Source organism: Aquila chrysaetos, chromosome 22 (assembly GCF_900496995.4).
Source record: "Aquila chrysaetos chrysaetos chromosome 22, bAquChr1.4, whole genome shotgun sequence".
Taxonomy (NCBI): Eukaryota; Metazoa; Chordata; class Aves; order Accipitriformes; family Accipitridae; genus Aquila; species Aquila chrysaetos.
The window spans coordinates 17403058-17418214 of NC_044025.1; the positions used below are offsets into that span (position 1 = coordinate 17403058).

A 15157-nucleotide genomic window follows, 5' to 3' on the forward strand; every position below is an offset into this window, starting at 1 on the left:
AGTGATGGTGTGCGTTTGTTCGAAATCTGAAGGTTATTTTATTCTGCACAGGTTCTTATACTGCATTTCCCAGCGTGGTATTTATACATCACTACCACAGCTACATATTGAGAAGGGTTTTTTTAGGGAGTTTAGAGCAGTGTTTTCTCTATACTCAAGTTACCAAAATAATATGAAGAATGAATTACCACTTGCAGCAACATGCCTAATGGAGACATTTTATTGCCATTTCCCCCAGGTTCTGTGGGCTTAACTTGATAATTAAAACATTCAACTCTGACAAGCCTTAACTATAGTAAAATAACAGATTCAGGAATTAAAGAAAAAAATACAGATTTAGAAACTGACAAAATATATTAAATCGCAAAGAACCCAGTCTGTCAAAGCCAAATTGTTTTGGACTGAGCAATGTTAGGATATGGAGAAACAAACTAAAAATATCCTTTCCCTGCTAGGCAAGGTTAGAGAAAGGAGATAAACATTGCCATCCCCCAATTAGACCAACTTGCTTAACCCATAGTTGTTAAAACTTGGAGGTACAACTCTAGATAAATTTTGCTTTCTGTCAGGGCCTTTTACTCACTGACCCCAGTAGAAATCAAAGCAGTAGGAATTTTAACCAGCCTCTCTTAAAACAAATTATACCAAGAACGAACAAAACCAGGTTGTGATCCATCTAACCCTGTCCCCAGAATGCCTCCAATATTTCTCTGTCCTGCCTTTATGCAAGATATGAGAGATCACCAGTCTCCAGCAGAACCAAAGCAACCCCCTTCTCTTTCCAACACTGACCAGTAGCTTTAACAGAGTTTTAAGTAGCCAGTTTCCCACAAAAACAATCAGTATCCTCTGTATAGGAGGGTTCTTCATGGGATTAAAAAGATGTCTTTTTTTTTTTTTTTTCCCCAGTCAGTGTTTGCAGAACTGTGTTAATGAAGACTCCTTCTCCAAAGACTAAAAGGATAGCAGCAAGCAGTCCCTGAAAGAACATCATGTCTTGAGCCACAGCAATTTCTCATTAATTCATAGAATCTTAAACCTGGCAATACGACAAAGCAGCCCCTACCTGGTGAAAATTGCCCAGAGCTCTTCATTTTTTCCTCTATCTGTTGATTCACTGCAGAAGCCTCTATTTTGGCTGTTCTCACAATTCATACTACGCCAGGTGAAAAATCTTGCAAACATGTATATATTCATGGAGTTTAGCTGGGAAGCTGTCACAGAAGTAGCTACGATGCACAGATCAGTAGTTATGCAGGCCTGGTTTTTCCCAGTTAGGATATAAAATTGGTAGAGGATTGTTTGGGATTTTGAATTTACTATCTGACACCACTGAAAAGCAAAAGCTTCTCCACTTCAACATAAAACTAAATGGGATTTGAAAGGAAGCTCAGGAATTTGCTGAATTGCATGGTTATTTAAGCCGAGTTCAAAAGTTGTATTTCCCAGCTCCCTCAGAGTTTAACAAAGGTTACCCTAACCAGGGGAAAGCACAGATCTCCGTGTCCTGGATTGTTTATTTGTGGCCAAAACACCCCTATGAGGCAGCACTGAAAAGAACATAGGAGACAGCCATTTTTTGAGTGCATTAATTGACCAAAGGATAAATGTCAGTCTTTGAGCATATGCAAAAATACCCCTTAGACATAACTCTATTAAGGCATTGGCATAGATTACAAGGTACACAAGAATCGAGATCTACCTTATCCCTGATTCTCTGCTCATTCCTTGAGACCATGCAGAGAAAAAAACCCAAACATATAAACAACAGGATGTCTTTAAGATAAACAGCACTTCATCAAACAACATCGCTCACCTCATGCTTCAAGCCAAATAAACTGCGCAGCTGCAGTAGGCACAGCACAGAGCTCTATGCATTTTGCCTTCTGAGAGACAAAGTTTATTATTTAGGACTTGATTATGCAATAACGGCTTCACATAGCTTTTGGATTATAGGACTCGAGTCTCACTGGCCCAGACTACAGGCTGAGGGAACATCTACCTTATTGGGAATACAGTAGCCAAATGTGCCCGAGTCAAACGAGTGGTCTACAAAGGTACTCAGCATTAGGCAAATTCTAGTCCTCTCACAGTCCTCTGGAGTTCCCTGTTGTTATTTGTGAGAATAAAGTCAGTAATGCTAAAAGCCTCATGCCCGGTGTATTACTACAGTTAGGAAACCCCCTGCAACAAAAGGAATCAAATAATGAAATAGAAATGAATGTTGAAAACCTACTACTGGAATAAAGTAGTAACGACGCCGTAAAATATTTTTCCTGCAGAAAACTCCATCAGAACAGTCACATTCCACGAAACCCATCGATTTCCACAAAAAGATATTTGGATACTCCATTAAAAATCCTGACCAGCTTGATCAGAAAACTCCAGGAAACTTAACAACAGTGCTGTCACGTCTTATACAGACACATTTGACTTAAACAAAAAACATCATCACACCCCCACAATCCCTAAATCATGCAAGCTTTTTTCATCATAACTTCAAAGTAGCTCTTCCAGTATTTTATTAAGGGAGCAAGTCCAGATCTTTCCAAACTACAAGTGAGGATAACGTGAATTGCCCAGCATCACAACATAGGTCAGTGGAAGAACTGGGTAACATACCAGATCTACCATGTACAGGTTCAAGCCATGATAGACTACATCAGGCCTAGACTCTGAACTCCCAGCAAAGAATTGAATTCATAGATTAAAATAAGAAGATGAAGAAAAAGAGGAGTGGGAGGTGGAAGAATAATTTATTCTTGTACCTCCCACCAACAATCTTTAAACTTTGTACAGTGAGCAAATGCATAAGGATGACTTAATTTTCTTTTCCATGGATTTCTTTAACCATATCCTACCTTGTCTTACTCTTCCTGTCTTTCATTCCCCCCTCCCACCTCCCCCCTTATTTCATTAATTTTCCCTTACCAAGCCAAAGCTAAAAGTTAACACAGAATTTAATCCAACTCTTCATCTAACTGAGGACATAACAGGTCATAACACACTCTAAGCCTCTATCGAGTATCTTGTTTTCCATCAGGAAAGGCTGAGTCATCCCTTAGACAAACCGCAGGCAGGGAAAGCTGTGCAAAACCACAGCTGGATAACAGCATCCCACACCTAGAGGAGAGGCAATCCAGCCGACACTTGGATTATGAAAAACCAAACCATGCTGCACTAAACACTTGAACACTTCAACAAATATTTGTTAATTATGCTTCTGAATACAGACTCCTCCTAATTAAACATAGTAGCCCTCATATTGTACATATTTAACTAATAGCGTCTCGTTATTTTGGTCATTTTTTTTTCTCCCATTTCAAGATTGTTGGAAAATTATTTCTCTTGCACATCCCTTAATATCAAACTTGTTACCTAATGTTATGACAACAGGAGGTGATTTTTCCATTTTCAAACAAAGAGACATGATCATGGACTTAATTAGTTTGCAATGATTTAATTAAAATTTGCAGAACAACAATGTACCTAATTAGAAGCATAATAATTACACCAAGGTACCTTTCCATCTTTGAAGGGACTATTAGTCATTGAGGTGGTATGTTTTGTAATTTAAGATCATCCTTATTTTCATTTTCTGATTAGTTAAGTGCAGTCATCGTCATGTTCAGGTAATTGCTTTATTAACTAGCTTAATTAAACTTCCTGTAAAACTGACAGCTACAGAGTTATTCTTCTTAATGTGTTGATGACAAAAACATTAACTAATTACATAGCGCTCTTTACAGGCCTTACTTACCTCATAAGCTTAATTCATTAGTACTTTAAAGAGCTTTGAAAACTCTGACTGCAATATACTACGGAAGTGCTTTGTATTGTCACAGTATTAAATAGAGCTGTTATACCAAGGAAACAGCAATTTCTCTTCACAAAGTTCTATAATATGGCAGAGAGCATACGCATTTGAAAACATTTGCATTTCAAGCAGTAATGAGAGACTTAGTGAAGTCATTGACAAACCTAAAGCCCACAGAGTTCAAAGTTAACAGGAAAGGGTGATAAAGGGTTTCTAAAGTTTCCAGAAATATAACAAAATTATGCAAGTCCAAAAAAATGCTAGGAAAAATTGCTGGAAACAGGGCATGAGGACTGAACAGATACAGGCCACATCCACGTTCAAATTTTGTCATGCACAAACACTGAATTGTTGGTGCAACTAAAGAATCCCATCGCTCAGAAGAATTAGCCTGTCATCTCGAAAACAAAACAAGAACAGAAAACCCACTGCACATCATAGCCAAACATCTTCATCCCCTTCAACTTTAGCACTTGGGTGAAGCAGGGGCAAATAACCCAGATCAACAACAGAGACAAGTTTTGAAGACACTTCAGAAAAAGAACCAGAAAGGTTTAACGCCTAAAGGGTGGTAAGATTTTTCAAGCATACAACTGCCACATATGAAGCTAAACCAACTTAAGATCCATCAAAGTACTCAGTACCTTGTGTCTCCTATTGTGATAGTTTAAATCCATTGTAGCACAAGATCTGGGCATGGACCTCTCATGATTTTCAACATTTTCCCCATTTACCTTTGTGTTGGAAGCCAACACCTTCGAATATTTTCCAATGGAAGATGAAAGAGAGAAAGATTCCTTTGACTAGCCCCCAATAAGTTAGTTGAGAGACTGAAGGCTTCGATGTATTTGGTGGAACTGAGAGACCAAGTTAAAAATCCTGAGCCTCTATCTTAATTGACCAGTAAGCTTAAACACGGTGGTTTATAGTTTACATTTTATATTTTTTTTTTTCCTGTGACCCTTGTATTATTGAGTGCTTTGGGTTGGATCACTTTCCCCAGTTTTATCAAGAAATTCTTGCCTCTAGGTCTACAATGTCTTTCTTCATGAAGAAAATTTTACTAATTAAAAAATAAAGTTGGTTTTGAGGAAAAGCCCTTCAGTTAGAAAACCTCAAGTCTGCCGCACTGACTTCCTGAGGATGCTTGGACCTGCTGTTAACCCAACTCGTTAACCTGAGTAAGGATCCATCATTCTGTTTCACTCTTTTTTTTTTTACCCACAGTATCAGTTACTGAGCATCTCTAGAGACATCCAGGCACACCACCACATTGCAGTAGTGGTCCTCAAGAATATGCCACATAGCCCGTATTTCTGCTGGGCCAATAACAGTTCCTCTGCTGCTCTGCAAATGGCTGCCTTCAGAGAATCCTAATCCCTTATAATTGAGGTGGATGGGCACAGTCAGTTCCCAGAATCACCAGCACTATAATTAACATAAGCAAAATGCTTTCTTTCAAAATGCAATCTCCGCAGAAAGCACTAGAACAAAGAGCATAGCAGTCTGAGGATTATCAAACAGTGCAAACCAGCAAGATGATAATGCTTTTGCTATTTTGCCATACAGCCTTTATGAATGGAAGATTTTATTATCCAGTCAGGAATGAGTAAGACATCATTTAAAACAACAACTAAAAATGCATTTTATGTTACTTTCCTGGAATTGAATCCTTAAAGATTTCTTGAAGTTTTCATAAGAAGAGAACAAATCAAAGTCCTCCACATTCCTCAAGCTCTGTTGAGCATCATTCCAGATCAAGTTCTGCAGTCTTAATTTTGCTTTAAGGTCTAAAACTAAACTTAAGGGGTAGAAACTAAAAATGCCAAGTAATGATATAAGGAATACTCAGAAACTGTTTAAAAAGAAATTTCTGCTCCAGCCAAAGTTGAAATGGAAAAGGAATAGGCTCCTTTCTTAAAGAGCAGTACTCTGATGAAGAGGAGCATGTTAGCTCCATTTTCATCTCGCCTTATCTAAAGATATGGATGCCTTCACTTTTGCATAAGAATCACATTAGTTCAGCCCTCCCATCCCTCAGCCTAGTATCCTGCCAAGTTGCAGACCCTTAAAAGTAAGAAAACTACAAAGGAGTAAAAGAAAGAGCAAATTAGAAACAGAACAAATCGGTCCTGCTGAACTACACCAATCATCCCAGCTTCTGGTCATGACTGGCTTAGGGACTCAGTGTGCTAGAGGTTTACCAGCCTGCAGTGGATCCATTCTCCATGGATTTATATAAATCCCATTTATATCTTTGGCCTGCACAATACTGTGCTGCAGTGAATTTCACAATTTTATTTTGAGCTGAAACAATAAAAATACTTCCTTTGTTTTGAAACTACTGACTTGTAATTTCATTAGATCTTGTATTATGAAGTACAACATTCCTTTTCTAATATTAGTCATGACTTCATGTAAAATAATGCTGAAATGTTCCAGTTAATTCTGCGCTTCCTTGCAGGTTCTACACCTCTGACAGCCATTACTGCCCTTCTCCGAGCATTTTCTAGTTCTACCATGTCAGCTTTGAGATGAAGTGATGATAACTGAAGGCAATGAGAAGACCAGGCATTTACAGAGAAATATAATAATGTTTTGTGCTTTTTCTCAATTCCTTTTTTAACACTTCATTTGCATTTTTGCCTCACAGTGATCATTACAATGTCTTCTGAGAAACAGCCAGAATTATTCTGAGATCAAGTGGCTAAATTAGAGCCTGTGATGTATATATTTGGTTATTTTCTCTTAATGTGAATTACTGTGCATTTACTGACACCCAAGTTTCATCTGCATTTTATCAGTCAGTCATACTCCTGTTGTATCCTGTCCTTTTCATTCATTTTTACCTCAGCTAACAGTTCAAAGCACGGAAAGAGCAAAACCCAGTACAAACGCTACCGAGAGTGTTGAACAGTAGCCCCCAGTCACCAGTGAAATGCTTTGATGCTGTTCTGCCAGGCCACGAGCTGTAAGCCCAAAGCCTGTCTCCCGTCTAACCCCTGCTGCGCTGGCAGGGAAAGGCAAAAATCAAACTGAGCCAGGATGGACCGAAATGCTGGTGTGTATGCGTATACCGCCTCTCTGCCCACGTGAGTAGATGGCCAATATACAATTTCAGAAGACTTTTTTCTCCCTCCGAAATGTAGTGGCTACTCTCCATCTTTTGTTTACAAGCTTAGCACGAATCCTTTCATTTGCCCAGAATATCATTACGTGTTCACCAAGCAGCTGATGCGGAGCCAGATAGGAATACATACATAGAAATGCAAAGCAGTGTGGTATTTGCCCACACTCAAATGTCTACCTTTTTACATTTTCACAGTCAATACTAGAACATGCCAGCACTGCAGAGCCAGAAATAATACTTGCCAATAGCACTGCATGTGAAAGAAAATTATCAAAGAAAAGCTTTGATTTTGGAGACTTAAGGGCAAGAAAGAGGGATAACATTATCTGGTGAAAACTAATAGTGAATTTGAGGGAAGAAGTTGTATTCTGTTCATAAAAGATACCAGAAACCCATGATCATTCCTGACCATAAAAATGTTATTTGTTAGGACATTAAAATATACCATTTAGTTTTAATGCTCAGTCTAAAGTATTTTCAGCTCATTTACCAAAATTTGTCTTTTGAAATAAAAAAAAAATAAAATAAAATCAATGAAGCAGAGCTTTTCAAAGAAATTGTAGAGAGACAATGATGTTCTACAGGTTACTGTAATAACATACTCACAGATTTACAATGTACTGTATACAGCAAAGAACAATAGTACTGCTATAAGCATCTCCTTGATATTGCATAAAGGTTAAGCAGCTGTATCCTTTCATGAGGACTGGATGTTACAGAAAGATTACCAATCAGCATGACACTAGAGGAGCCTTCAATCAAAAAAAAAAATTTAGAAAAAGCAACTACAAATATGCAATGTGACAAGCAATCGCTGCTGTGGAATGGTACCCAAAAAGCAATGAGACCCTACCTTCCCCAGGCAGTGGTAAAGGAGGACAAAATTCATGGAAAAGAAGTTGCTGCACTTGAGAGACCAACAGGATGCTGTAATTTTCAATTGCTAGGACAGGAGCAATTGATAGTTAAACACACAATAAATGAAGATGAGATAAAGTTGCTTCAGAATAAATGTTTTAAAAGTCTCCTATAAAAAAAAAAAATACTTCTCAGACACAACTTCTGGGAGGTAAGTCTTTGATAGTCAAGCATGTCAGCAACGGGAATTGTTTGATGTCTTCATTATAGCTGTCAGGCTTATATCGTAGTCACAATAGTTTGGTGAATTTATTACATTGGCAGAATTTCTGATGAAAACCATTTGGATCTTATGGCAAGAAACACAGAAGGTCAAAAAAAAAGACTCAGCTAACAGAGATGCAGGTAAGATGCAGAGAAATGAGCTCAATAGGATGACAGAATATGCAATAAAAGCTATTTACTACAGAATATCTTATATACTCTCAAGACTTCAGGCAGAAAAAGTTGTTTTCAAAATAAGACCAATTTTAATCCTAAATACCAGTGCTAAATTACTGCATTACGTACTCCTAGAAAATATTAAATAGTAGCTTGTTTAACAAGCAACTTGGAGCCCTTTTTCTGCAGTCTACGTGTGCAAGGATGAGAGAGTTTCTGCTGATTTGCTCCTTTGGCCACGTAAATCCTTCAGCCACAATAGAAGACATGCTTAAATGAATTAGCCATGGCAGCATTTTAATATTTGTGTCCATTAATGGATGAAGAATTCAAGCTGCCCAGCTGAGAAGATAATGTAGCTGCAGTATCATCATCACTATTACAGCCCAGCAGAGAATTTCTGCCCCCCCATCACTTTTTTTTTTCCTGGATTTTGGGGGGAGCTATTTTTTGATTTTTTTACTGGTTGTCCAACCTTACCTTGCATGCAGGAAGAGAAGAAAACCTTAGGGGTATTCCCTAAACATGACTTCCAGTGCCTGAAGTGCTGTTTATGGAACATGTATCCGAGACATGGAAGGCTCTATTTGGTAATGGGAGATCTGGACTGCTGAATGGCTCTGAAGCCAGCTTCTTTTATTGAGTCAAGCCCTAAGGTGACCATATTTTCAATACAACAATGAGCCAATTTATCCCCACTGGGTTATGGGAGATTTTTTTTATGGTACCATATATGCCACATCTGGCACACAAACCTATTAAAACTGTGGTTTAAATGAATTGTAACATGTTACCCATGCAGCCTAGGAAAAAAATTATTTAAAAAAAAAAAAAAAAAAAAAAAGTATGTCACAAAACAATGATAGTGCCAAGTTACTTCACCATTTGGAGACCAAATCTTAAAAACAAGAACTATCCCAAATCCTCTTGTCTGAACAAGCCAATCTGATCAAATGAGGTTTTCTGTTGCATCATCAATATTGAAAGTGTTCTACCCCATTAGCATGAATGAGCTATTTAGAGAAACATGAATCATGAAAGTTATAAGATTCTGATTTGTCATTCTGATTTGCTGTTTGTCAAATATGTAAAAATCTACATTAGCAGCACTTTTTTTTTTTTTTTAACACAAAAATATTCCAAAACTAAAGTAGACGGTAATTTAATACCGCCTATTAATGAAAGCCATTTCATCTTCATACCGCAGCCTGGTTGACTACTACTGACAGAATTTCAGGTCACAAGCAGAACTTACCTTGGTAGTATATGTATGTCCATCAGATCCACAGACAGCGTTGGCATGCGTCATGGGGCAAGGCTTGCATTTTACTATGTTAGCTGGTCCAGCCCAGTGCTTCTGGGCCAAGTTTCCTTTCTTTTGTCGAAAGCTGTAAAATAAGAGACACAAGGTTTTTTTGAACACACTTGTATAAAACAGAAGAATGAAAGCTTCTCTGAATAAGGCAAAGCAGGATTTTCAACACAGTGTTGATTTAAAGCAAGTAAATTAAATATAGCTCCTAACAATGCTTCTATAACATGGCATATTACAGCAGGCAATCTAAAGAGTCATAAATTGGTAGGCAGTCCTAGATTTACAATACTTGGCAGCTTCATTTGATTTATAACTACAAATGACTTCACTTAAGAGCACAGCATTCTGCTGGACTACACGGCGTTTCTGGTGAAGCAGGCAAGTAACGTTACATCAGGTTGTATTTAGAGACATCCTCACTAGGCCTTCTCCGAGTTGCCAAGTTACTGTTAAAGTAGCGACAATTTTAAAACAAAATCCTTTGAAAAACATTGCAATTTATATTATGCTTATAAAAAAATTAATGTATAAGAACCAGCAAACAACTTTGTCATTGTACATGCAGTAGCCCTCTCTACATGCCAGCTACTGAACAGCTGCTCTTCTCAGATCAATCACAGTCCCCCAGGAATGCTATAAAGTAACAGAGAGCATCTCCAAATCTACAGATGCATTTGTACCATGGGAGCGACTGCAGTTGTCCTCAAGTCATGGACTACTCAATTACTGCATTAAAAATGTCTACGAAAAAGACATCTGCTCAAAAAACTTATTGCAAAACATGTGCAATTGATTCTGATTAATAGCTCATTTTCCTGTCATAATGAACTACTTGACTGATCCAATATTAAGTAATTATCACCAGCCTACTGTTGTAAGCTGATTAAAAGTTTGCTTTAGAAACCACAAGTCAACGTTACAATGCAGATTCATTTTGGCCATGTGTACTTGTCTTTCACTTGAAAGCATTTACAAGGGAAGGCGAGGCATCGCATCAGCTTTGCTGGAGACTGTTAAGAAAAATAACTGCCATCTGTTCTCATACCACAGTAAAAAAAAAAAAGATATAACAGTTCAGCTAGAAATACATTTCAATCCACCACTGAATGACTTCATCATAGTCTTAGAAAAAATATATACAGATATTTTTTTAAAGCAATTTCACTACAGCTTGCAATTTGCTACACAATACTGACTCTGATGTAATGACACATTCAGCTGCTAAAATAATAAAAATTCTATTCTTTCATCTCAGTTCTAGTTTTCTTCAAGTCTAACCTTTGTCACAGTGATGACTAGTACTATTAAGAAGCTTGTGTCCACAGAAGGAATCCAATCATGATATCATACGCTATGAAAATAGAAGCCTAGTATTTAAGACTAAATTTCCTTGTTATTTTGAAGAAGTTTTCTTAATGCACAGCTTTCCCTCTTTCAGATGCATTCTGCCTTGCAGAGTTACCATTACACCAGACGCTAAATGCTGCAGATGGGTGGTTACTTGGCTCTGAATCCCCAAATACAACTCTGCAGACATGCTCTCTTAGGCTAGAGCTGTACAAACCATTTATTTAAGTTTTCCAGAGTAACTGACTCTTCTGCAGCCCCCTTGCCTCCAACAATGCTTTGTTACTAAAATGTAATGATTATCTTATTTTCTCAAACTGTTTCCATTACAGGCATTTCTTTTGTCTTTTCAGCTTGACAAGAAAATTTCCTCGTTCACTTGACTTACAGCCCCACACTTCTAGAAATGCACAAACTCAGAGTCAAAAATATGTTTGGATGTAGTCCTGTAGATACTGATGAGCAGAGATCGGAGACAGATGTGAAAGGTTCTGTGCTTCTCCTTTGGGGACTGCAGAAGGATGGATCATGGCACAAAGCAGACTTGTTACCTTTTCACAGACTTTGATTTCCACAATCTCAAAAGGCAGACCCTTGTCTATATGTAAAATTGTTAAGAAGAAAGTTTTAGGATGAGTTATAGAAAAACATCTAAGAAATGCTAAACTTGAAGTGTATGATTTAGTGCCATCGTCATCAAAGCCATTAGTCACAAAGCACACAGGATGGAGATGAGCGACTGAACTAATGAGCACCTCATCAAAATTAAATACAGATTGGAGTTCTTAGCTAGACTGATGCCTAACAAATGACAGGATCTTGAGGCTCTGAGTGACAAGGATAAAATACATTGTGCAGCATTTGTGGACCAAACTACATTCAGGCATTTTACACTACAACCCTAAAAGACAAGTCCACTCCAGACGTGGCTGCTTGTCCCTCTCTGCATAGCCTTACACCCCCCAGCTCTTACTTTCTTTAATACTACCTTGGTCCCTTGAAGACTGATATTGCAAAGCCAGTTTCTATTGGAAGAGTTTTCTGGAGCTAATAATGTTTTCCACCCTCACTTTAAAAAAAAAAAAAAAAAAAAAAAAAGTAATTTAATTTGTCCATTTCAAGTCATTTCAGCAGCTCATCAAGCCTGGTGGCCCCTTCCATCACTTTACTGAGAGTAAAAAGAACATGCACAGCCTTAGGCCTAAGCTCTGTTCTCACTGCAGCTGCTTTGAAGCCAACAGCAAGCCATGTGTGTAAAAGCAGAGCCTCCCCCTTAGCTAGGAACTATATTGGTTTCACCTGAGCTTGATTTGCAGTGAGTGTTTCACTCACTGACCCTGAAAGAAACATTATTCTCTTCCTCCCCCCCACATTCATATTCAGGATCTTCTTTGGTCAATAAGAAGAAATTTATTCTCTCAAAGAGAGTGCTATTTAATAACAAGAAGAAGTCACAGTGGATTACATCTCAAAGCATTTTATTCTTTTGAAAAGAAAAAGTTAACAATTTTAGTAGCACTTCGTACAATGTGCATAACGAGGCAGGGGATTGCTGCAAGACACCTGCAGCAATCCTAACTTCTGCACATGTGATGTGATTAGCAGCACAGGACAGCAGCCATTTTAGTTGCAAGAAACAATCTGGGTTTCAAAAGTGAATATATACTTTTTGAGCTACAGTTTTGTCGGAAACAATAGCGCAAAGCGTCACTGTATTTGAAGCAAGTAAAAAATAATTATTGTCAGCTTGGCCAAGCGAGCAATAGCTGAAAGTTTTAACTGGATATCCTGATTCCACACCCTCGCCAAAAATACAGATAAGCACCTATTTCCTAGGGAGAACTATTTTCCAAAAGTAAACACGTATTTTTCTGGAGCAATATTTTGAGAGGCTAGATAAGACTTTTGGAAGCTTTTCAATCCTATAACCCCTAACACCACATCAAACATCCAAACAAACAAATTAAAACCCAGACAAGAATATTGGCTGCCATAAGCAGCCAGCCAGCAAATCCCTTCTCAATGGAAATGCACATTCACATACTCTGGGAACATGTTTTGCTATGCTAATCATCTTGTTTTAGAATAAATATGTCAGGAGCAAGCCAGGCCAAAGCAAATGAGGCCTTATTTTTTTTCTGACAACTTAACCAACTTTAATCCTGCTTTAAGACTCAGAGTGGAAAGGATCTACTACAAATCATTAGAAAATAACAACTGTTGAGAAAAAACAAACCAGAAACTCCCCATTGGGGTAAAAGTGTGCCACGGTTATAAGGACAAGAAGGCCAAGTATTTTCAATATTCTAGAAGCAAACAGACACGAACGTCTTGCTCAAGTATTAAGACTTACAGGCAAACCCTGCCTGCTTTTGCTTTTCAGACTGGTAAACCGATGCACCGAAAGGTGTAAGATTTAAGGAGTAGTTAAGTTTTACAGAATTCAGCCTCTTAACATTTTAATGCATAAAGAAATTTTAGTGGTTTAAAACATTCACACTTCACCACAGGGAGAACGTACACTGACTCAACTTCATTACTCATTACAGAGACATACTACTTACCACATACTGTGAAAATACAGGGAGACTACATCTGTTTTGCTCGCACAGGAACAGGGAGAATGCAGCAGGGTTTCCAGATGCCGTCAGCCAGCCGCTCGGACCGTACGCGGCAGCTCTGGCCAGCCCCGCCGCACAGCCTGCCCCAGAGCCACAAACACACGGGTCTTCCGAGCACAACGCTCCGGCTGTGGAAGGGGGAGCTCAGAAGGTCTACAAAACCTGGCTCCACCCAAGATTTTAAGGCTTCCAGGTGCACCCTGGGGAGCCAGAAGCTCAGCCCCGACCAGAGCTGGTGTGCGCAGCTGGCAGCTTTGCCCCAGCTGGCGGCCCCAGGGATGCGAATCCCTGAGCCTCATCCCACCTGGCCGGGAGCACCGGCTCTTGGCACTGAGACAGCCTGCACGGGGCGTTTGAACTCTGCCTTTGATTCAGCAAAAGTTTATCAAACCCAGTGCCTCATACAAAATATCTCACATTGAGTCATATTTTTTCCAAAAAATCCACAGCCTTAATTCCTGACCAGCTCTCTGAGTGGACGATATGGGCTGTGCCGTTCAGGGATCTCCGCACCTTTGCTTATAACGATTCTCTCCAGCACGGCACAGAAGCGCATATATGGAAAACACCTTTGGCAAAGCCAGAGGCCAAAATAAAGTCACTTGCACAAAAACTATCTTTTGTTTATTTACACTTACAATTTGTTTTATTTACATTTAATTTTAAATTTTACACAGGTCCTAGAACTATGAATAATTTCATTTTTATTTGTCTTGAAATACTCTTGGAAAAAAATGAAATTTTAAAATATTTTAAACTAGCATTTTAAAAGAGAATAATTTATCTCTTAGGGTGAAACCTGGAGGGCATCACAACCACAACATAGGAAGTGAGAGTGGATATGAAATGGGTAAGCTTAGTTTCACCCAATACTTACTTCCAAACTACTGCACAAAGTTCATTTTCTTACCATTTACTGAGCTAACTGATAGATCGTAATTAATTTACTTATTGAGAAGACAATGATCTCTTCGTCTCTGCTCTGCAGTTGATTTCTCTTGTTGATGGAGTCTCTAGGTGAAGCTGTGGTAAATATAGTACGATATGATTAGGTGGTCTATAAAGACATGAAATTAAAACTGGGACCTCGTAAATTTGATACAGAATGTGCAAATTGAGAGTATCGATGTTCAATTTTGAGACAACAGCTTATCAGAAAACATGGGCATATTATATTTTAATAAGCTGTATAATATTGCTACATCAGATAATGACTATAACTCAGAAAAACAATTGAGAAATTGTAATATAATTTAAAATGGCAAATTATATCAACTTTTTTTGTTTCAATTAATATTTGTCTTATCACTGCCAGCTAGAAACAGCCAAAATATCAACAGATTTCATAAGCAAGACCAATTCTGTGCTTTTATGTAGCTATATTTGATCGTCCAAGTGCAAATTCAGTTGAAGCTGTAAATGAACTTTAGTATTAGTAAAGATATAAAATGCACTAGAATTCAGATGTTTCATCCAGAAGAAAATTTACAACATTAAGAGTATCTTACTCCTCTTCAAGACTAGTTATTACCAAATGCACATACAGTAAGCAGATTAAGCATTGATGGTTTTAGTGCAATTACAAATTAGGCTCCTTTGAATACAAGTTGGCAGGCTGTTATTTTGAA

At 38.2% G+C, this 15157-nt stretch overlaps 1 protein-coding gene across 3 annotated transcripts in view; it reads right to left on the bottom strand.

The window, feature by feature from the left end:
• Positions 1–15157, bottom strand: part of SPOCK1 (SPARC (osteonectin), cwcv and kazal like domains proteoglycan 1) — a 327067-nt gene that overhangs the window by 94599 nt on the left and 217311 nt on the right. For all 3 annotated transcript variants that reach the window (XM_029998154.1, XM_029998153.1, XM_029998155.2), the window contains one exon: positions 9502–9634. In XM_029998154.1, coding sequence (XP_029854014.1) covers positions 9502–9634 — 133 coding nt within the window. The remainder of the gene's footprint in view (positions 1–9501; positions 9635–15157) is intronic.